We start from the raw sequence: 24361 nt of genomic DNA, 5'->3' as shown, positions 1-24361 counted from the left end.
TTTTTTTTAAAACGTGTTCGGAAATTATGACGGCACGTTGCAGAGAGATTTTACTGTCCTCCGTGTTAAACGCCCTATCATTTAGATACGTCCAATCTATTCCAGATTCCAGGCGACCTACTTTTACACTTTATTTTTAGCTGCAAGCTATTATGCCATCGCATTATGCTTTGCGGATATTTTCTTTCATCCGTGTAGTGGATATTGCGCAATATCCGCCACATTAATTATAAACATTAAGTTTCAAACTCATAAATGTTTTTCTTGCAAGCGGGAAAATGATACTATGAATTAGAATTTCGAAAGTCGCACGTGAAATTTCTCTCTTTGCCGTACGTGAAAACTACACATGGCGGAGGCATCCGTGCGGAAACACGAAAGATATCGTTCGACAGCGTGAAAACGAAAAGAAACTTACATGGAACATGGACCGTGGCGAAGAAGAATGAGCGCAGTGCATCTTCTTCGTGCAGCTGCAATCTAATTCTGGCTTCATTGTGTGCGCCGTTTCCTGACAATAGAACACCAAGTATACTCGTAGAACGATGAAATCTAATCTCCAAGGAGCAGGAGAGGAAAGACTAAATTCGTCTGGCGTTTTCCTGCCGTAGTTCTTCTTCCGGGCTCGTGGCGCCGTATTAATCTTCCCACTCATTTCCTTTTCAACGTCGAAGAGAGACCGATTGATAAATTGAACGAAGTCAATGGATAAATAATTAAAGCCATCGACGTTATCTAAAGATTTAATAATATTTACGCGAGGAGACTTTATTATCTCTAGTTGGTTAATTTTTCGCCGTTTTGCATCTATGACTTCGACCGGGATTAGCTGGTGCAGTTTCGCGACGCTGAACGTGGGTAATCGCGCGAACGCGAGAGAACCTGGGGATAACGCCCTGGGCGCCGTGAATGCGTTATTATATAGATTTATAGGAAATCGATGTCAACTCGCGTCCATATCGCACCGTCGCCGGAACAGCGGGTGTTCCGGATAGACTCAGACAGCAGCAGCAGCAGCAGCAGCAGCCTGCCAGAACAGGCAGTTTGCTAGTCCCAAACACGTCGTTTCTCTTCGACGCGTTCTCGGAAGACATATGCGATCTTTGCGCCGTCTCCACATCTGTCGCTTTACGAAAGGAATTTTAGTCAACTCGCCAATTGGGTTGCAGTTAAAGTATTGTGCTTCGTGAAAGAAAATTAAGCCGCCTGCTGACAAAGATGTACGATGAGTCTTGAAATACTGAGCTCTGCGTATAAAAAAAAATTTGATTATTTTTAGTAGAAATATATTACCGACCTATGTGAAATATTTTTCGTTTGACAATAATATTATATAAAGAGACTTCGATTACCAGAAAGTACATATTTTACCGAAGAGATATGTTTCTGTTTCCAAGTTTTATATTTTTTTTTTGTGTCAATTTTTTACGTAACATTTATGTTATTTTCTAATATATTCATCTCCTGTTAAGTTAACATAAAAAATTGGAATGGATCGTTTGGAACGTGCGATATGTGTGTGTGTGTTGAATTTAATACAAATTTTCAAATTATGCAGGGACACACAATTCCGTATAGTGTCAATCAATACCTATCGCTTCGGCTACGAAAATGACTGAGTGTTATTATCCGGATCTCCGAGGAACTAACACGCGTAATTCGGCGTAATTCAATATCTGGTTTGATCGTCCGTCCGTTATCACACAAAGCTCACGCATATTCAACCGCACAAAGAGCGGGTTATTTAACTGAGCGATTCAACCGTTAACCGAGCGACCATTTTTCCGTGAAATGCTAAAAGAAAGAGAAGAAGGAGAAAGGGAAAAAAATCCGATTGTTATATCGTGGTGTAGTATCTTGTGGTTTATTATTAGTGCAATCGCCTCCCGTCGAAGACGGCCGATAACAGTCGCGAAGAATCGTTCGAACCAACTGTTGCAAACTTTAAAGTTGCGAAACGTTAAAGAAGCAGACTTTTTGATCGAGGAAAAAATTTCAAGCTTATCGAAAATGTTTTAAAATACAGAATTTTTCTAATAATCCTCAACTTATACTGCTGTACATAAACACAATGGTCTGTAACGTGCTTTTAAATGGTACTCTTTTTTTCCATGCTATATTTATTGTACGTTAAATATAAAAGAAGATTAACATGACAAAAAAATGTTGACATGCGTCAACATTTTTATAAGCGCCTTTTGAATATGGTGAACCTGTATATAAATACACAGATTACATGACATGATAAAATGTGCTATGTAACACATGATACCTCATAGCACATAGGAAGAATGATTTTGCTGAAGTATCTAAAAATTTAACTGGATACATGTATGAAAATAATTTTGTTAGATCATCACATAATTACATTGGACATTCAAACTGTTTGCTAGACTGCCAAAACTTTTTTGCACCGTTGCTAATTATGCTTGAAAATCCGTCATAATTAATTTGATGATATAATAAAATTATTGTTATTATTAGATCTGTACCCAATTAAAGTTTTAGCGAGGGGGAATTCACAACCCAAAATTTTGTACACCAATGCCGATTTTTGGCATTGCTGTAAAACACTGCCGACATTTTTGTACACTGCCGACAATGCTTATTGTTAGTCAATGCCTACAATGCCGTCAATCCTATATTAAAATTAAGGCAATGCCATGCAATTATGAACACTACCGCGTGCCCATTATCATACGCCAATGCCTGCACAAGAATTCTAAAGCTTTCCCGAAGTATTCAAAAATTTTTGTGCTCAACTCCATGATCGAAAAACCGACTCTGAAGTGAGCTCACCACTCCCCAACCACTGACGACAATGCCGTCAATATTATAAGTCACTGCTTACTTTTTTCGGCAGTCCACTGCCGAAATTTTGTACACCAATGCCGGCTGTGAATTTCCCCTCGAGTTTTAGATATTTTAGCAAAATTGTTTTTTTTTTTGTGTGTATACATTGGTAATGAAGGGTTAAAAACATAATGTACTCCTTGAAATATGAAACATCCAATTTTATCGGAGTATTTGTGATGTGCGCTTTGTCTCGTTTACACCAGTGATGTGACAAACATGTAGCTAATCGATAAGTGGCGAATGTACTCGGCAATAAAAGAGGCGTAATTCTCGCGCGCAGCGTCCTCGAAATTGACTCGGATATATCGCGTAATTGAATGTTAATTTAGACGCTAACTGGATGATCCAATCCGATGTACATATATGGAAGCGGGAGTGAATAGAGCCGGCTGTGCCAACACGAAATCGATTTAATTTGCATAGATCTGCAATAAAGTACTTCTGCATTTTGGCTATGAAATCGAATGAATTATTCGTAATAATATCTGTAACGCGTTGCATTTTGTATGTACCGACGAAAACACATATTATTATGGCGTTATCGAGGCGTGATTTCTAAGTTATAAATTAAAAGCGTTGATCGCATTCAACGCCTTTGCTCGAACGTGCGAAGGTAAATATTAAAATAACGAAGGTAAATAAGTAACTTTAATTATCTGCGGAATTTTTTTTCCTGCGATTCACGATTCGAAGTGGCCTATAAATACTGGACTAGTTGACTTAACTTCGGGATGTGTTAGCGAGTTTTATCTCAAAGATTGCGGTAAATATATATTTGCGCAGAGCATATGCGAAATGCTTATCATACAGTGTATCAGTATTGCGGTTGATTTTATTCTCGTTTTTCTTTCGCCGTTATTTTAAGCGTAACGCCGAATGGAATTGCACGCAATTATTGCAGTACATTTTTCGAAATTTTACAATTAGTAAAATCGAAAACATATTTGTACAGAATGAATTACTGATACCTGAATTCTTCGATATTTTTGGAATCAATTTTTTTTACACAATTTTTTTTATAATATATACTCGAAACAATTTTTTGTTATTAGTAAATGTATTTATTTTAGTATCATTTGCGTGATTTAAAGAAATATTTCATAAGTTTATGAAGACATTTTTTTTTCTAACATGTATATATGAAAATATTAACTGACATAAAATATTAACTATATTTACTTAATTAAACAATTTTTTAATATGTACATTAGTTTAAACATTTTCTTAAATTTTATAATGTGTGTTATTTATATTTGCACGTCTTGAATTCTATTGTCATTATTATTTACTTTATCACAACAAAATTGTGTTAAAGTATACAAAAGTTCTATTATTTATCATATTTCTCGTTTGTAATTTACGTCTTTTGTTCCCTTTGTTATGATACCACGTGCTATTTTAAGCGTGTCTCTTCGATTTTACTAATGGAAAGTTTAGAGTTGAACGCTGCGGTTAACATTTGCAGTGCTAAATAATATTTGATGATATCATGTTAATTAGCTCTTGAAATTACCATGATAATGCAAATATTCTGAATTGTTTGAAATGTCGCCATTTCAAGTTATTATATGTTGTTACCGCGTTCTCTGAAATGTAATTTACTTGCAAACTTCTACCATTCTCCGACATTTTCAACGTTCGTCAAGGAGCACGAATATCAAACAAACTTATTAACGTAAATAGGAACTCGGACACGTGTCCATGTAGGTGTCTAACATTTTGTCAAAAGTTTTACAACCTGCGTGGTATTTATTTGTATGATAGAAAGCAAAGAAACTTTTTCATATAATCATAACAATTTAAAAGAAATTATTTGTAGTCGAAATCTATTTGAAAATAATTTCCCAAAAATTTATATAAAGTAAATCTTCACAAAGTTATAAAATTACAATTTTTCATTTTTATAAATGTTTTTATAAATTAAAATTTCTACGTTAAATTTTTTTATAAATTTGAGGTCGAATTGATCTAAAGCGCGTTTGTGACATCCTATGCAATTTGTTTATTGTTTATGTTGAATGATATTTTTATTTTTACTCTCTTTCATATATATCTAAAAAAAAATTGTTTTTTTTTTTAACACGGTTATATATCCGATTTTTAACGCATTTAAGTTGCAATTTTTTGTTTCTGGCTTTACGCGTTGAGTTTTGGTTCCGATACAATGGCCTCTCACAGCTAAATCCCTGCATTTTTTCCCCCCAAGACCGCACGCTTTCCCGACAGATTAACCCTTCAACGGAGTGGAAACGTGAACGCGCGCTTTGACATCGGCGATTTTTTTCGCGCAAAACAGCGCAAGCGAATTCTTTGAGCGTATGACTGGAAAATCCGACGTACACCTACGTCTAATAAGCTGTGAAAATTCAAAACGTGTCTAAGATGACTTCAGGAATAAACTATTGCATATCTGCGCGACGTACTCGTATTTATTTACAGTTATGTACATGTACGAGAAGAGACGTAAGGAGATTGTTTCAAGGATTTCTTATGTAATGCAAAACGTTTGTTTACTATTAAAGCTTAAATTCTTTTTCCGTTACTATTATAAAGGTATATGATGCAATAAATAAAAATTTTAATTATCTTATATCAACGCGTACACTGAAAAAAAGTTTTTTATATTTGAATCATTTCCTCGATTTAAATAAATATTAGTTAGTATCAAATAATTTATTTTTAAACTTGGAAAATATTTTTTTTATTAAGGAAATGATGTCAAAATAAAATATATTTACTTGAACGTAAATTTTTTTTTAATGTAGATTTTGCATTTTTCTGTTTAAATCTCTCTTTTTTTTTTTAAGAGTCAATATCACAAACTATTAAATCTCAGTGAAAGGAATCTCAGTGAAAGGATAGTAATTTCGACGTATCTTGGATTTTGTCACAAGCATAGAGGCTGTGAAAAAGACGTCTCGAAGAAGGAACAAATCACACATAACAGGGCTGGCTATTTAACATTAGCGAAACGCGACGCGGAACGCTAGCCGCGCAATTCGATCCGGTACTTTTTGCTTTCCGCTGACGCGAAACGCCAGTTTCGCGTTGCACCGTGCGCGCGCCGTGCCGTTGCATTGTCGAAAGACGGTGTCGACGCAGCATGCACGATACGGTAAACGCGTGTGCGTACATACACGCTTCCCTGCTTCGCCTCCGTTCGTTCGAGCCTCTGGAATTCGCGGACGCGACGTTCTCGCGCGAGCGAGCTATCGCCAGGCAGGCCGCATTCCGGCGGCGATCGGCGAGCACGTTCGCAGGCGAGAAAACCGCCGCGGGAATCGTTTTCAGGTCGTACCGCAGGTTTATTTACCCGGCGGCGACTCGCAGAACACGCGGGTCTCGTCACCGCGTCTGACGTCCGCGTCATTTCTGCGACGCGCCAGATACACGCGACTCCGCCGTAGGCGGCGTCGTTAACGATTTTTAACGCTCGTGTAATCCCGCGGCCGATGATAATGATGATGGTGGTGGTGATGATGATGATCATCATCATCATCTTGCTGTTTCTCTCCGCGTCGTCGCGAGACGCGCGTTTCGATCATACTTCCGCTTGGGCGATCGCAATGTCACTTCAGGGTTCAGTCACCACGGGTTTTTTTTTTTTTTTTTCGTTATAAGATATCACGTTGTTTTTTCGTTTCAACATTGATATCGTGTTACGTGATGCTAACTTCGCACTCTGGCCGATAAATCAAATAAAATATGTAACTGTAGCTAGTGCGCACCTTCGAAACGTGTTCTCCTTCGATAAATTCCTTCCAGTCTCGGATAGGAAGTAAAACGCGAGTTTCATTATACGCATGATGTTTCCGCATTGCGTCTGCATCGGCGAAGAAACTTTTCTCGTGAAGCAGCGGGAAAACCGTTTAGCACCTACTAACAGGAACACGTTGCACGTATACGTTCGTACGTAGAACGCGGGGCACGCGACACGATGGGAACGAGAGCCTGGATCATTAATTGCGCTTTGTAAGGCCGCGCACAAAGCGGGATCGCGCGCAATTTATCGCTTAATGTACGATATAAGCCGGCTGGTATAACCGGCACCAGGGTGTTCTCAAGTGATCCGCAAGAAAAAACGCTTTTCACGACGCGATGTGCGGCACGCGCTGCTGGCACACATATCCGCGACGAGCAGATATAATGGAAGCACACGCGAGAATTATGGATGCAACCCGAGGGAAAGTTTCTCCGGTCGGAACTCCGCGAAACTTGCAATATCGCCCTCGACTGCACAATATGTTTTATATTGTGTTGCAACGGAAGGATAGTTTCGAAGTTGCTCTTTAATCTCTCTGATGGTTACACACACATGCACACACACATACACGTACGATGAGTGTTGTCAGTCGATTTTACTCATAGATGCTAACTTAACTTTATGACACAAATTGACAACTTGATGCACAGTGCGGAATCCAATACTTTCCATAGAATACACGGATCTCGATTGTGGCCAAAGAATTTTTCTTACTCGCGTTTTGATTAGATATTTTAATATCCTGAGAGAGAAAAATATCTTGAAATAAAAAAACTACTTGCAAAAAGTTTATTTATTTGGTGGATCGTTAGCTTATTTATTTGTAGTCATGTTAAATATTTGTTGAGTGACGTATTTGTGTAAATAAATGATAGTAGATGAGGAATAATATTTAATCAGTATTTTTTTCTTTCAGTTCTAGAAAATATTTACTGTTGGATTATTTTTCTATTCAAGATAATCAAATTTTTTAATCTAGAAAACAATTCAATTAAGTTTAATAATATTATTAGCTTATTTGTAAATTTATTATTTAAGTGTATAAAAATGTAATAATACAAAATTTATATACTTAAGGTAATATATTTGTTTACTTAAAAGTAAATATTTTTACTTAAACAAAACAAATAAGTGCTCGTATTAAAATATATTGTTTTAAGAAAATGTATTTTTTTCATTAAACAAATTTTTCTTATACTTTTTTACACTTCATTATTCTGTGCTTAAAATGTTACTAAAATTCTTTTATATTAAACAATATTAACTAAGTTTTGTTATAATATATTGAAATAATTCTTTAAGAGATCTTAAAACAATTTAAGAATTAATAAAAATTAATTGTAGATCTCAGAAAACGAAAAGTGCATTCTAACATAGGAATGGAGAAATTCTACACAAGGCGAGCGTCTATATAATTTTAGATATAATTAAGAGATATATTTATATAATACTTATAATAAATTATGATAGAGTTTTATGTGCTTGCAACGAAAATGTAGTTCCACGTCTTTAAAATTCTTCGTACCTGTCTTTGATTCGCATGAGAAGATACTCGACATGCCGAACCCAAGGCCGAATCGATTTCGACAAAATTGATGAAATTACAGAAAAAAAATTTTAATGAAAGAGACACAACAACGTTGTCATATTGAGCCACTTCCGGAATATTTTCTTGTCATAACTGCGTAACACTGCCACGCAGACGATCGATTCCCGAGACATCCAATGTGCCGACCATATGTGCTGCCTGCCGGCTTCTCTTCCAGCGGCGTAACCTTTGCGCGTACGTCCGTGCTCATAGTGCGGATTAATTAGTGAGAGAGGCAATTACAGCCCGACGCGAGGTTACGCAGGCACGCGGGTGCCATCGTGGCTAATTACTGGCCGGCGAGACACGTGCCTGTCTTTGATTCGCATGAGAAGGTACTCGATGTGCTGAACACAAGGCCGAATCGATTTCGACAATATATATTGGCTTGTGTCATACGTAAATTTCCGTTTCATTTAACAAAATTGAATTTTTATTTTTAAAAAACGTTATAATAACTTTCAATGTTATATATCCTCCATTATTATTTCTTTACATAAAATAAATAAGATAATATACTTTACAAGCTTTTGTGCAAGAATGTAATTGTATCTAAGAGCTTAATTATATTTACGAAGTTCCTTGTGCAGAATTCCTTCTTTTTCTATATTAGAATTCACTTAAATCGCACATAGAGATCGTTTCTTTAGTAATTGTTAACACCGAATCCAAATAAATATTATGAAATATTTCTATCAACTCTGATTTTTTAGATATAAGAACAAACATTTTTTTACAAGTGAAATTCTATTAAAATTACAAAATAAATCAGAAGTGTTGAGTATTTAATTTGATTTTTTTAATATGAAAAAGTAATGTAAACAGGTAAATTTCATCTGTGATTACAGAATCCTTTTTTCTAATAATGTACTTTGTACTATAAACATCCTTAAATAACTGTAAAGAACTCATTCCAAAATATCACTTCCGATGAAATTTTTTGGCAACAGATTTGAATTCGGCGCCCTAAAATACGTTAAAAAAAATGTTCTTTTTTCTTGCACTAAAATTTGCAAACTAAATATCGTTATATAAATAAACGTAATATTGATTTCGTAGAAAAAGCGTTTTACTAATTAGTAATCTATAGCGGAACTTATTTATGACTCAATTCAATAATTTTAAAAATAAAAATTTTGCGGTTTATATGTACAATTCGACCGTTGGTAAAATGGCATGTTAATTATTGCCATACGACAGTACCTCTATTAACATTTTTTATGAGACGTATTATTTAATTGTTATGATTATAATATTACGATGCTATTCTTTCGATTATTCAAAATTTTACTATCGGTCTCGCGCAATGTTCCCAAAGATGATTAAGCAAGAAATTCTGATCAAAAGTTCGATCGTCTCTGAATCATTCGTTACACTCATGAAATACTATTCAAACGACTAATGGAAAAAGATGTCAAGTCATACATCTACCTCTCGTACTCTCGAACTTCTATTAGATGAGTCACATTCTGAAATGTCTTGGATTAATCAAATTTCTCGTTGTGCATACCTTTACAATAACTTGTAACTAATAATGAATTTTTATTTACTACTTTTATTGTACGTCTCATCATATTATTACTACAAACAATTTTTCTTTTATTTTCAGTAAACGCTTTCCTGTTTCATAAACCTATAATTGTCTGTTCTGTAGCCGGTATTCATATTCCGTTCTTATTTCGAAACCGTAAGTTGAGTAATGTCTCAAGATTCCGATTGTCATTGATTTACAACTTAAAATTATACTTAAGGCGGTCTCAAATATAAGAGTGGACTATGAATATAATCTTATAAGAATTTTTGGGGGACATACGTCTCGGTGGGAACTTCTCTTGTTAAATTCACAGGTATTCTTCGACAATATACTTGCGTGCGAGCGCGTGCACAGCACGATGTGTAAGGCCCATATCCCAGGGGCACGTACACAGACAATTATCTTCCCGGTTCTCTCGTCCGGTTCCGGGGGCAGGAAGGGACGAGGGGGCAGAGGAGGGTGAAAGAAGAGAGGTCGCGGGCGTGGTGGAGGCGAGAATCCCGATCTCGGCGAAGCCGAGAGTCGTTTTGCTCTGCGGACTCGTGCGCGGCCTTCTCTGAGAGCCTCAAGGACGGCGAAACGCATCGCCGGCTGCCCCCAGCCCGAATGCCGTCGAGGGGGAGAATCCGGCAAGGCCGACCGGCAACTTATTCTATTTCTTCTTTGCTCGGATTTTTTTCGATCGCGCCTGTGCGGACGAAAATAATTGTGTTGGACGCGGCGGCGGCGGTGCGCGTCACGCGCGCGTCATATTCTCCGAATGCAGGTTTAATCAAATATGGGAAATTATTAATTGAAAGGGGCGAGTATTAATAAAGCTGTTAAAATATTGCGTGATACGAAAAGATCCGACATTTCTCAAACAATTTTAGTCACATAAGCTTATACCTCGCACGTCTTCTTGCGAGTCTTACAGTTATAGTTCAGAAATTCGCGTCTCAATTTAATAACCACGCACGTCGTAATATCATCTAATTTTTGTCATAATATTTTTTTTATAAAAGAGAGAGGTGATTTGGCATGTGAAAATTATTTACTTTTTATTACTTTTTTCTTTGTTTTACTTAATTAAAAAAATTATAATTAAAATAATTTTAATAATAAAACAATTGTTGATTATATTATTTTATAGAGTAGTCAGAATTTTTCTCAATTTATTTTTATCAAAATTGTGGTTTGTGTACTTGGACTAAAAAATAAGATTTTGTAGTGAAGATTATTATAGAGTATAACGGAATATTATATATCGAAGTAGGATTTAACGATGAAGTTTCTTATGTTTTTCTAACTAACGGAATACTTTTCTAATTAACGGATCCGACTTTGAAATCATTGTAGCAAATTACGTACTTTTCCATGTTTTTCTGTATGTTTTGACTTTATCTAAAATCTTCATCCTTTCTCTCGGGAGGGCTTGAGAGCTGCAATGGCGAAGTTACTAGGCTATGTACATATTTACATATTTGCAATTATAATATTATTTGTACTGTTATTTACTTATTTGCGTATTTACTTATTTACATTATACACATTTGCATTATATACATTTTGTGTTGTCGCTTACTCATTTAATTTTTATGAGCCTTGTTTTTACTGTCTCTAACAAATATATTTGATGGAAAATAATGATAAAAAATATGCAATTTTTATATATTTGTAAATGTAACTAACAAAGCATATAATTAGTCATGATTATATGATTTCAAAGTCAGATACGTATAAAGAAAGAATAGTTTTGCTAAAATGATTTTTGAAAAATTTACTAGATACAGATATGAAAATAATTTTGTTGAACTTACGAATAATTATGTAGGACGCTCAAATTTTAATTATATATAGAGAAAAAGAGTTGTTTACTTGACTAAACTTTTTATTTTGATTGAATTTCTTCGGTTTAAGTATTTAAATTAAATATACATGCAGAGTTAAGTTAAATATATAAACGCTCAAACTGAAGTTCAAGTATTTTATATATTTTAGTAAAATGTATAAATAGTTGAACTGAAAAGATTTAATCGTGTTGAAAAATTTAGTCAAGTCAATAACTTTTTTTTCAGTGTATATATTTTAGCATCTTTTTCACTAAATTTAATGCCAATAATGCCATTTTTCTAACATTTTTCTCTCACAAGACTTCAAACTGGCAGCTAGAATTTCAACATTTTTTGCAGCATTTATCATCGTACAATTATTTTGATGATCCAACGTAATCATTTTCAGATTTGCATCTAGCTAAATTTTTAGGACACTTCAACCACACAAAAAAAAACCATTCTGTCCGTGTGATATTATTTTAATAACTCCAGATTCTAGGTGCGATTAAAAATGGAGGAGCGTAGGTATATCACGGCCGCGTATTTCGGAGGAATTTGCGTGAGAGATAGAGTCGTCCGCTGTAATGGACATTCGGGCATAATTGCGCCGGCAAATGAATGCGTCAATAATTTCGTGCGTTTCGCGAACCGGCGCGCTCTGTTCATTATACCGCTGCGGCGCATTAAATTTGTTTGCTGCATCGCGACCCGCGCGCCGTATCGTGCGTTAATCACGCGCGCGTTCCTTACGCTCGCCCGCTTATTAAACTCTTATCGGCATTTGTCGTCGTCGCGGTCGGCGCTATTTCAGTACAGCATCCCCGTCGTTTTTATTGCTTGCACTCCGCGCGAATTCCCGGCGCGTCCAGACGCCCTCGATCATCGCGCGACGCGATCCTTTTCCCCCCGTTTGCTTCTTTTCCTCACCTCCTTCTCCGTACCGTTCTTCTCTTCTTCATTCTTTTGTTTTTCGTCCGCGCGCGATTTATATCACGCACTAGAGAGAGGATCGAAGTATGGTTAATAAATAAATTTGTTCGATGCTTTCTTTCTTTTTAAATTGCATTGTGCTTCTTCTTTAGTGTTGTATTCAAGAGTTAATCGACGCGTCAATAGTGTTTCCGATGAATATATAAAATTGGATATTGTATTGGAAAATTGTAATTGGACAATAAATTTTACTCATTTACAATTTTTGCATTAAAAAATGCATTAAAAAAATATTCATTTGTATATTTATTCAAAATTTTAGATTTTTAAAAATACTTATCTACGATTATTAATTTTTTTTTATTATGTATCGTATTTTTCATTTTATGATTATTTTATGAATATGAAATTTATGAAAATTATTTCACAAATTTCATATTAATTCATATAAAATATTAACTAGAAAAGATTTAATGAGCAGCTATATTATTTAATATATATTATTCAATGTTATGTTACAACAATATTTTAATCATAACGCAGCCAACGTGCCAAGAAATAATATTATTTAATATATTATTTAATTAATTATCCGGTAAAAGCATGGGTAATAGCACTTATTTTCTCCTTAGTATAATCATTTTTCACAAATTTCAGCCAAGCTCGAAAGCAAAATATTTTACGTATTGTACAATATTAGCAGTTAAGTGATTACACTTGTTTAGTAAGTAAGTCATGACCATAAAAAAATACACGTTCTATGACACGCGATCGAAAAATGTTAGAAAAATGGCATTACTGACATAATTGAATTTATTGAAAAAAATTAAGATATAACATACACTGAGAAAGAAATTATTAAGTTGACTAAATTTTTCAACTTGCTTAAATTTTTTCAGTTGAATCATTTATGTATTAATATATAAAATACTCGAACTTCAGTTTAAACATTTATATATTTAACTCAACTGCATGTACATTATAAACAAATTTTTAAATACAAAAAATTTGTATTCATGCTCGATTGTTTATTTATTTAAATATTTGGAACATTCATCGAACACACTAGGCATCAGTATTTTTCATTTTATAATTTGATTTTTATTAAATAATTCTGCGTGATTCACTTTGTATCTTACAAGGAATGCCGTGCTCATCTGCCAACTTATGCTATAAGAAAAAAAAAATAGATTGTGTGCATGTATGCGTGTGTGAAAGGATTATATTTGATTGCTGTGTCAAGTCTGTTATTTTTAACATCTCTGGTTTGCGTGCCTCACCTTGCTTCTATTTTTTTTCCATCCGCAATTGAAATAAAGTGCGACACGACCGTGAGCGTGCCGATTTGGCTCACAGAGATGCAACACGACGAGTGATGCATCACACGTGAATGCGAGGCAGGTGTGATTCTCAAACATCGCAGTCGAGACAAAAGACTAAATACATATATCGTCAGCACATCTCGCTGTCACGTGAAGTAAATAAATGAATGGTGGCAAACATATTTATGTTGCTTTACGATCACATTATAACGCTGAACGTGCGATAAAATGATGTCTGCTAACCTTTTAGTTGTTAGTTCTTCCTTTATTAGTAAAATGGATAGAGCTGAAAGCACTTAGGGGGATGGGGGGGCTTATAGCTAACCGGATGTCCGGATCCACGAATCCGTGACGGATTTGGGTGAAAGACACATCCGGATTTATGATTCGCGCAGAGCGTATGTCGCGTGAAATTCAAATGTCTAAATGTAATATCTGTCCAGAGTTATTTTCTCTGAAATTTTGCGAATCCTACACGCTTTCCTTTGATAGATGTTTGAAAAATGGCAGCACTGACGTAATTGAAGTTTCACGATAAAGAGATTGTTATATATTTAATTAAAGTGTAAATTTGCTTTATAATTTAAGTACGTGAAGTTTCCATGATTAAAATTTAATTTTGACTACAATATTTTTACTGAAAATATTTTGAACATTTTTTTGTTACATTTTTCTTCAAAGCGCATTAATAAAAATATAGTTTTTGTGTATCAAACAAATGAAAACAATTAAAAATGTCTTTTACGATTCTATAATATTCTTATAGAATATTAACACAAATTAAAATAACAAAATCTCAGTTTCAAAGTGTATTCTTTGTTATCGGGAGAGAAATCGTCAAATTTATATCGCTCGTATAATATTATTCATCACACAAACGCTTATTAAAATGCAAGATCGAGCGCATTGATATACGATCTGACTCACAAAATTTCACAGATGGTTTATATAGTTTAAGAAATTATCACATTTTACTAGCTTGCGTATTTCATTGTATTATTATTTTTATTTTCCTCTTTCAGACCTTGGACTTCGATAGGGATGGTCTCACAAAGCTGAAGAAGGCTATCAAGGCTATCCACAACTCCGGAAACGGTGAGTCAAGGAGTATTGTATAAATTTTCGTTATACCGACTGAGACTTGATTTTACGATTGCGCGAATAACAATCAGTTAGCTCTTAGAAGATCAAATTGATTTGCATCACAGAACGTAAAGCAAACTGTCGTTGGTAACAAATAAAAATAAAATAAGTAAAGTTATATCTCGTGTGCGACATATGTATACAACGTTCGAGTTAAATTTTAAGGACAATTTCTTGGACCAAATTTGATATTTTCTCAATTTAATAAAGATTCTGTCAATCTCTCTTCACTCTGTTTGTTTTATGGAAATTTTATGGAAATTATTACTCCATTTAAATGCCGTAGAAAAGTCTTTGAGTACTTATGCATTGTTAATTTTGATTGCTCTGGTGACATGGCCTCACTGAGGGCAAAATCCTACCGTATAGATAATGGTCATTTAAATTATCGTCCTGGAACGTTAGACTCATGCCTATTGAACGGCGTTGTTATTTTTTACTGATAATAGCAGCTGAATGTTATATTGCACATATCAGCACCGGCTATTCGAGACTGTGATAGTTGATATGCACTATTTTTTATCTTTATTACTCTTTATTTTCTTTTTCATCTTACTTTCGCTTTATCTTTTGTATATATAATATACTAAGACTATTTAATATCTCATATAATTTCGGCATAAAATCAAAACTTGAGCAAAAGAATCTTTATTATAAAAATATTCTAACAAATTAGTACCCTATTGTTCAAAATATTTGTCCACTTTGAGTTTTATACACGGGCAGAACAATTCTACTGTAGTATCTAAAAATTTAGCTAGATCAGAAAGTAATTTTATGTCGAACTATTAAAATTATTATGTGAGACATTCAAGCATGATGATACTGCTGTGAAAAGTTTTGACATTCTAGTAACCAGCTTAAACGTCTTATATAAATTTTTCAATGGTTCAACATAATTATCTTCAGATCTTCAGTATTCCAGCAAAATTATTCTTTCCGCGTATGTATCTTTTTTTGTCTTATTCCGTTCTACTATATTCTCTTTACATATGTACTCGTAGAAAGTAATATTTTAAGATTATTATAATATTGAATCCAATAATTCTCTAGAAGATGATGAAGAAAGATTGAAATTTACTTTTCTTCAGAATTTCCATTATTTAATTAAGAAAGACAAAGCTGGCGAATACTTCTGAGCGGCAGTACACGTGTATCAAACTTTTTTTTATTTAAACACATGATTATTTAATAATAATCTGAACATTTAATTCAGCCAGACCTACATTCTGATTTACGAAAGATAAACAACGAATCAGTAGCAAGAAAGAAAGAGAGACGGAGAGGTTTGTGAAATACAGGAGTACGTACATACACGCGGCGTCTCTCAAGACAAATGCGAAATTTACTCGCCGGGGGTACGTTTTCCGGGTCGTGCTGCAGCGAACGTAATAGCACGTGCTCTAATCTTACGGGCGTCGGTCCGGATTTTTATCGCACTCGAATGGGCAAGACGCGTCGGGTTCAACATCCTAAAGGTCTATAGTCTCGGACCGAGACACCCCGCGAGAGCTGTGCATCGCCGACTTTTACGGGTCGGGCTGGCCGCCGCGCTGGCTTTCCGCCGCTTCACCATCGGACAGACAGATCGATTTCTGCGGCGCCCCCTTTGTTTCCTCGAGCAGAGGCCATCCTCCTGCGAGAGAGCCTGCCGGCGCGGCGCGGCGCAGCGCGACCGAATGTCTCGCGTTCTGGAGTCTGCGATCGGCATCTTTACGACCGCTGTTATATATTGCTCGCGCGGCCGCGAAGTCTATGAACGAGCGCGACGGCCGATCGATAACGCGCGCCGTTGTCAGCGCCGATACATCGCGCCGTAACGCTCGCGAGGAAATACGTAAGAAACGTTGTTATTAGGCCTGCATCGTTATTCATATGCCGGACGTGTAAAATATCGTCACAGTTGCCTCGGAATATTCATATTTCCTGATAAAACTTGTAAACAAGTTCCCGAGCATATCGGCGCTTTCGCGTTGAAGAGAACTTCTTCGCGTTAAAAATCGCGCTGCTTCCTTCGCGTTAAACTTTTGAACATATTTCTGCTCGTCGGAGCAAATAAATGCGCGTCGAGCCATTTTATATGAACTCGCGTGCGCGAAGTTACGTGACTTTATCGCCGAACTCGATATGTTATTATCATTAATCATGCACGCGTTAGTTCCCACCCTTACAGCGTGTTCGATACGCGCGTATACTTATTTATAAATTTTGTAGTTACGAAAGGGTTACCCGTAGGTTGTGTAATCTCGCGTCACATCCCCAGCAGCCTCCCTACGAGAATACGGCAATAAGCAGCACGTCGCACACGCGTCCCAAGTAACGTTTTATCGTAACCGACGTAACGTTATGTCGCACGAGTGATTATGAATTAAAGATCGCAAATACATTACATTTATATGTCAACACGAGGGGAAATTCACAGCCGGCATTGGTGTACAAAATTTCGGCAGTGAACTGCCGAAAAAAGTAAGCAGTGACCTATAATATTGACGGCATTGTCGTCAGTGGTTGGGGAGTGGTGAGCTCACTTCAGAGTCGATCATGGGGTTGAGCACAAAAATTTTTGAATACTTCGGGAAAGCTTTAGAATTCTTGTGCAGGCATTGGCGTATGATAATGGGCACGCGGTAGTGTTCATAATTGCATGGCATTGCCTTAATTTTAATATAGGATTGACGGCATTGTAGGCATTGACTAACAATAAGCATTGTCGGTAGTGTACAAAAATGTCGGCAGTGTTTTACAGCAATGCCAAAAATCGGCATTGGTGTACAAAATTTTGGGTTGTGAATTCCCCCTCGTGTCAACATTTACGAGCAACGGCCGCGGTACTTAATCTCTCGCGTATCTCGAGAATTAGTCCTTAATTAAGTCGCGATGAAAATGTGACTCCCATTGACAGAAAATGGCGGCGAGATATTGCCGGCCCGGGTGCCCCTCCAGCATGAATAAAACGACAGCGCGTGCCGGGGGCCGCGTTCTCGCGTTAGCCGCGAGACTAATGAGAGATTAAAGCGGCGTTTCCTTTCCACGTCCGTCGGGTCGATAACGCTCGCATTATTCCGCGAAAGTTGCGTGTTCAGGCCGCTCCTTCGCTTTCCACGGCGAAGCGTCTTCCGTTATATCTGGTTTCTGTTTCTCGAGCGAATCCTCTCGCGTGAATTTTCTCCGCCTCAAAATCGCTTTAAGGGGAATTAGATCGCTGTAATTCTGGTCTAGAACACTGAGAAAAAAAACACATTCTTCTAAATTTTTTTTTTTTTACGGAGAGTATACACCAGAGAGTCTCTAAATCGGAATCAATGTGTTATTCACTGAATGACAGTGAATAGTCTAATTTCAGTGCTATACTTGTAACTACATCAATCAGCGATGCATGTACTAGTTTCCAGTGTTATTACACTGAGAATACCCCTCTCTTAATCGGAATCACTGAATAATCATTGATGTTCACAGTTATATAACTGCAAATCGCTAAGATTGCATTAATTCAGATTTAGAAAATAAACTTTTGGAATTATGTGCTTGTAGAGAAGAGTCGCTTCCTCATTTCGTTTTTGGATAATATTTCTTAAACAAAAGGTAAAAATAAAACTTAAAAAAACATAAACTAGAAGATATCTTTTATTTGGAACAGTTTTAAGCAGCTGCAAACATATAATGATCTAATATTATTAATGATATATTGTACTATTGTTTCAACTATGCAATTTGCAAGAGAAAATCGTGCGAGTTTTATTTTCATTTTTTCAAGAATTCGTTTTTAACAAATTTTGTAGAAACAAGCCGTGAATATATGAATTTCTATTTCTTCATTATCTGAGCAGATAATCATCATGTTTTTATCAGTATTAATACAGTGCAATATTTAATTTCCGAGAAATATGGGAGTGCCACTTTAGGAGAGGTAAGCTAATATTGGCGATTTTCCTCTGTGCACAAGTCTGATGAACGTATATCCTTCTTATGACAAAATTCATGTATATTTCTTAAAACAAATACGTATACTTGCAAAAATAATACGTGTTGCTAATGTATCTCATTTTACACTTACTAAACGGAAACAAATTATGAAAGATTCATGTTTAATATGAATGTGGTTACAACACGAATTACAGAGAAGAAAAAGTGAAACAAAACTTTTCAAAATAGCAGTGTTCTCGTGTCAAAGAAAAAAGTCGAAATTTCAACAGTCGAAAACATGACGTTTTTTATTAATAAGAAAAAAAAGTTTCATACACATCACATTAAGTATAGTTCATACGATGAAGAGACATTTATCTTATATGTGCATTAAATTTGATAGATAAAGATTGCTTATTAGTAACGAAAATTGTGGAATATTAGTTAGAAAAAATAATTTCGAGAAAAAGCAAAACTTTACTTTTTATTTTCATTTATATTCTTAAGAAAACTCTAAACTTAAAAAAAATACAAAAGAGAAATCAAAAATTTCAAAACTGTAAATAGAATACTACTTCGAAAAGTCCTTCTACGAATTGTACATGTACTTCCGTGGGGAACCATCTCGACTAGCGAGTGTCCATGATTGCGGCGAGGTGCTCGTTCGGGACCGCCCGTTCGCAAATATTATTCCATCGTGAGGCAACCCTGAGCAAACATGCCGGAGATGTTGTTCCTTCTGAATTGGACTTTGAGTTACGGATCTGTCGTGACGCAACGAGCAGGTAGCCGCGCGAAATTGCTTCCTCATGTCGCGAAACGCCGCTGAAGACCTTACAACCACGTGGTAGTATACTGCTGTAATTGCCGGGAGCCGCGAACAGACTGCAATTATATCGCGTAATGGGAAGACGCCTCGTGGGAGCCTAGCATTATAAAACTGTCTTTTGATGAGGGAGCTTTTATTTCTGTCATACACTCTAAATGAGCCGCGGCGACACATGCGTGTAATATTTTATCCAAATATTTTAGATAATAAACATTAATCACTACGTTCGTTTATTTAATATAATTGATTGGTTTTCAAGAGGATCTTATTTGCCAGTAATCTAAGATTAGCATTTATAGGTTTCATATAATGCAATGCTGTTACGGCCTCATATCATGTTACTAATTAAGAACAGTGATACGTACACAAATAATTTTTAATTAAAAATTTAATCCCTACATTTCTTACAGTTTGCTATTATTTCTGTGAAATCTCTCATAACAAAGTAATAATTTTCCAGGAAAGATAAAAAGTGAAGTTTATTTATCAGGACGTATCATAAATATTCCTGAATATCTCCATCGGCAAAGATGACCGTAAATGCATAACTTGTTTTCCATTCAATTGAGTTCGGAAAGTAACAACACAATGATATCAAATTTTTATGTATAATTGATTTCGTAAAATCTAACTGCTGATTTGATTTTAAATTAATAAATTCATTTGGAATACTCTCTATTACCTCTTCAGGCTCATAGTCTGCTTGTCACTCACCTTACTGACTATGCTCGTTTATCTTTGTGCTCGGTGTAACCTTTTCCTTACCGCAACAACTTCTTCATCATTCATGTTCTCGTCTTCACCGTTATGCTTCATTAACTCGTAATCGCGGGAAATCTGCTCTACGCTAATTGTCACCTTATCTACTTCATATCATGTTGCTTATCTTTATTAAGACTGTTAATATGGTCCTCTAAAAATAACCTTCACCAAATATTGCATAACAATACTTGCAATAAACGTGAGAGGAACTGAATCGAATGCAGCAAAGAATAATTGATGAATCCATGCTTATTCTATTGTGATGTATAAGATAGTCCAAAATTCATGAATCGAAATACTGTAGCATGAAGATTCTCGAAAAGTTAAGTATATAAAGTAGTATAGTTATTTGTAAAATTTTTATCTTAAAAACTTATGAAATATAAAAATTTACAAATAACTGTTTTACTTATTTTTTTCAGAGCTTTTTTGTCGTAGTATTTTGATTCGTGAATTTCACCTTGCGTAATGTAACATGTAATTATACATATTTTTTGAAAAAAATGTGTACGATTATTATTTGGCTTTATTACCATTATAGTGTGTCTCTGTGAAGTTAGCACCTCATTTTTTTTTATAAGTTTTTATGCAAGTTTTATTTGCACCCACAATAGTTCTACTACAAACTGTCAGGAACTCTAGAACTATTGTGGGTGCAAATAGAAGCTGCATAAAATCTTGCGATGCAAAAAAAATGACGTGCTAACTTCACAAACACTTATAGTGTAGTATAATCTTTTTTAAGCTGTAAATGTTTAACACGATTATCTCGTTATTTTAATTTTTTTTATTGCGACAAATATTAGACTTTAGATGTTATCTTATTTACACAAACTTCAGTAACGTTGAAATTGACAAAAAAAAATTGACTAATTTGATATCTAGAAATTAAATAATAATGTTCGAGCAAAAAAAAATAAAAGGTTCCGTTCAGCAGAGAAAATAAATTGCTTAGTGGTATTTGCACGGGATTAACGAAACGTCGAAAATGTCAATCGCATCACTTTCCAGGAATAATAATCGCTGCGGGAACAACGAATCTCTCTCTCTCGCTGTCACGCGCGATTCGTTGTTCCTGCAACGATTGAAATGCAATGTATTAAACACTCGCGTTTGTTCACACGTGGTGCGCTGTGTTTTTTTTTTTTTTTTTTGTTTTTTACGAGCCCGGGTGATCTCTCGGGCCATTTTTCACCCGTCAACCGACCCCTGGAAATCGCGACTCCATCCGTATCGGAGCGGTCAGCATTATTTCCGCATCGGGTCACAATGGAGCACTTTTCTCCCGATATCGTTCCGGCGTGTCCGATTTCGCTTCAGGCCCGCGATTCTTTCCCTACATGCTATATCCATCCTTTCTTTCTCCTGTCTTCGGCCGCTACCTGACGATAGACAGGATGTATCGCTCCGAGTACCCCGGGTGCGCGAATCGCATGCCGTGACGCGTGTGTTGTCCCTTGGAGACAATGGGCCCGCGGGAGCACTCGTGCGCCCCGATATTCTCGGAACTTTTCAGCGGAAGTGTCTCGCCGACGCAACAGACAGCGGGAACGTTGGTATTCAATCGTTCTGCAGGAACGAGCATGAACAAATTTGGCAATAAAAGATGTATCTTTTAAATAATTTAATTATTCATTTTTTTAAATGTGTGCATGTAAAGATCGATTTTACTAAAGTATCTAAAAATTTTTTGCTAGATACAAAGATTAAAATAACTTTGTTGAATCATCAAAATAATTATGTAGGGTTCAAGCTGTACTGGAAAAAATGTTTTGTTGTAATAACAAATAATTTGGTTATAAACAAATACTTAGTATAAAAAACACTTGTTTATTTACGCGTATTTTGACTTAGAAGCGATCAAATTTTGTGTTTTAACAAAAGCTTCAAAAAAAGACAATTGTACTGAAGTATCAATCTGAAAATAATTATGTTAAACCATTTAAAAAATTGTATCAACTCAGTTGCTAGAATGTTAAAACTATTTGGAGGAACATTATAATATTTGAGCGTCCTAACGTAATTATTTTGATGATCCGACATAAAATTATTTTCTGTTCTGTATCTAGCTAAATTTTTAAATGCTGCAGTAAAATTGTTCTTCCCATATTTATTTGATATTTTTTAACCGCATTAAGATATTTTGTTTTACACATATAACAAAAAATTTTATAAAAATTAAATATGTATATTCTTTCTCTCATTGTACAACTCATCTCATTGAACTATATTATTTATAAAAAAATTAGTTGCTTCTGTGAAATACATGTTAATAAAAAAATATTTATCACAAAACATTTTTTCCACTCTCTAAATCTGAATCAGTCAAAACTTACTGATTTGCGATGCTATTGTATCCGTGATCATCAGCAATTATACAGAAATGGAAAGAACGCTTTTGTTGAAAGTGTACAAATATGAAAATAATTAAGTTGCATCATTAAAATAATTACATTGCCCTGAAAAAAGGATTTGGTATAGTTACCAAATATTTTTTTTAATGCAATGTAATTATTGTAATGATCCAACATAATTATTTCTATATCTGTATTTTCAATAAAATTGTTCTTTCAGTGTATTATCACTGAAGGACGACGGTGCATTTATCGCTGATTAATACAGTTATAAGTGTAGCATTGAAGAAATCAGGATGTTCACCATCTTTCAGATCATAATACATTGATTTCAATTTAGAGAATAGTGTTATTTCTAGAATGTAAAATCTTTTTTTGAGCGCTCATGCTTGAGCGTCATATATATTTTGATGGTCCGATAAAATGATTATCAGATCTGTATCTAATTAAATTTGTAGAGATGCTTCAGCAAAACCGTTGCTATGATATATAAACTTAAATAAAAACGATTGGATCAAACAGAGTATGATTAGATATGCTCTGTTCATAAATATTTCTCTCGATGAAACATTATTCTTGGCGAATGTATGTAGAACTTGTCGCGCACGATTTTATCTCTCTCTTGCTCTTTCTCTGTCTCTCTACCAGAGCTGATGCGCGCTCGTGAAAGATGCAATTCCAGATATATCCGTGGTAATACCGCGTTCACGCGACGTCGCGCGATTGAAATATTCAAGAGCAATGCATTAGCGTTTCCGGAGTCGTGGAAAGCTGGCGACGCCCGCCGCCCCAGGCCAGCTGGATCCCGCGTGGTTTCCGAGGACTTCCACGTAATTTCCCGGCGACGTGGAAACGATGACGATGCGGCGAGCAAGCAATGGACCGGCGCGGGGGCCGATAAATTTCGCGCAGAGAATAAAGGAAGGAAACGCGGGCAGCGCAGATGTCGCCAAAGGTCCGCGCGGTGCTATCCTCCTTTCGATAAATACATGTAGGACACCGCTCTCACGTGCGCTCTGAAAAGAAGAAACGTACGGAGGGCAAACGGACTCGATTCGACGGAAGTCTCGTTTAGAGGAAGAAACGCGCAATCGGAAGTTTAATTTTATAAATTTGCAATGACACGGTAGAGAACGCGAAGACTCTCTACCGCGTTTGGCTCGAACGGGAGCTTTTTTTTAGTTTCCCTCCGTATTACTCATCAGTTTGACCGACCCGTGTGTATCGGTGCCGCTCGCCGTAACAGCGTTTCACGCGGGATTTTAAAACACGCGCGATATAACGCTTCCGAGGTGTTTTCGATGAAAGGGACCCCTTTTTACCATGTAATGCAATTGAAAGTTTCATCAACTAGAGGCGAGCGAGCGAGTTCATCTACTCCGCTGGATGGACCACGATTATACTCGTCGCATCGTACAGCCGCGGCTGAATTGAACACCACTTCGCGACACACAGGGACAATACCTTTTATTCTCTCCCGCCCTCTCCCCGTCTCCGTCCTTTGGCGCATCCTGTTGAGAAGTTTCTCCCAACTAATGAAATTTCTCCCGGGAGGAAGGACGC

At 35.9% G+C, this 24361-nt stretch overlaps 1 protein-coding gene across 4 annotated transcripts in view; it reads left to right on the top strand.

The window, feature by feature from the left end:
- The window catches only part of LOC105195505 (arfGAP with SH3 domain, ANK repeat and PH domain-containing protein), a 65831-nt gene that overhangs the window by 16009 nt on the left and 25461 nt on the right, over positions 1–24361 (top strand). For all 4 annotated transcript variants that reach the window (XM_026135989.2, XM_039452372.1, XM_026135987.2 and 1 more), the window contains exon 2: positions 14830–14902. In XM_026135989.2, coding sequence (XP_025991774.1) covers positions 14830–14902 — 73 coding nt within the window. The remainder of the gene's footprint in view (positions 1–14829; positions 14903–24361) is intronic.

This window comes from Solenopsis invicta, chromosome 8 (assembly GCF_016802725.1).
Source record: "Solenopsis invicta isolate M01_SB chromosome 8, UNIL_Sinv_3.0, whole genome shotgun sequence".
Taxonomy (NCBI): Eukaryota; Metazoa; Arthropoda; class Insecta; order Hymenoptera; family Formicidae; genus Solenopsis; species Solenopsis invicta.
The sequence above is the reverse complement of the archived record's forward strand: the minus strand, read 5'-3'. Positions and strand labels throughout refer to the sequence as shown.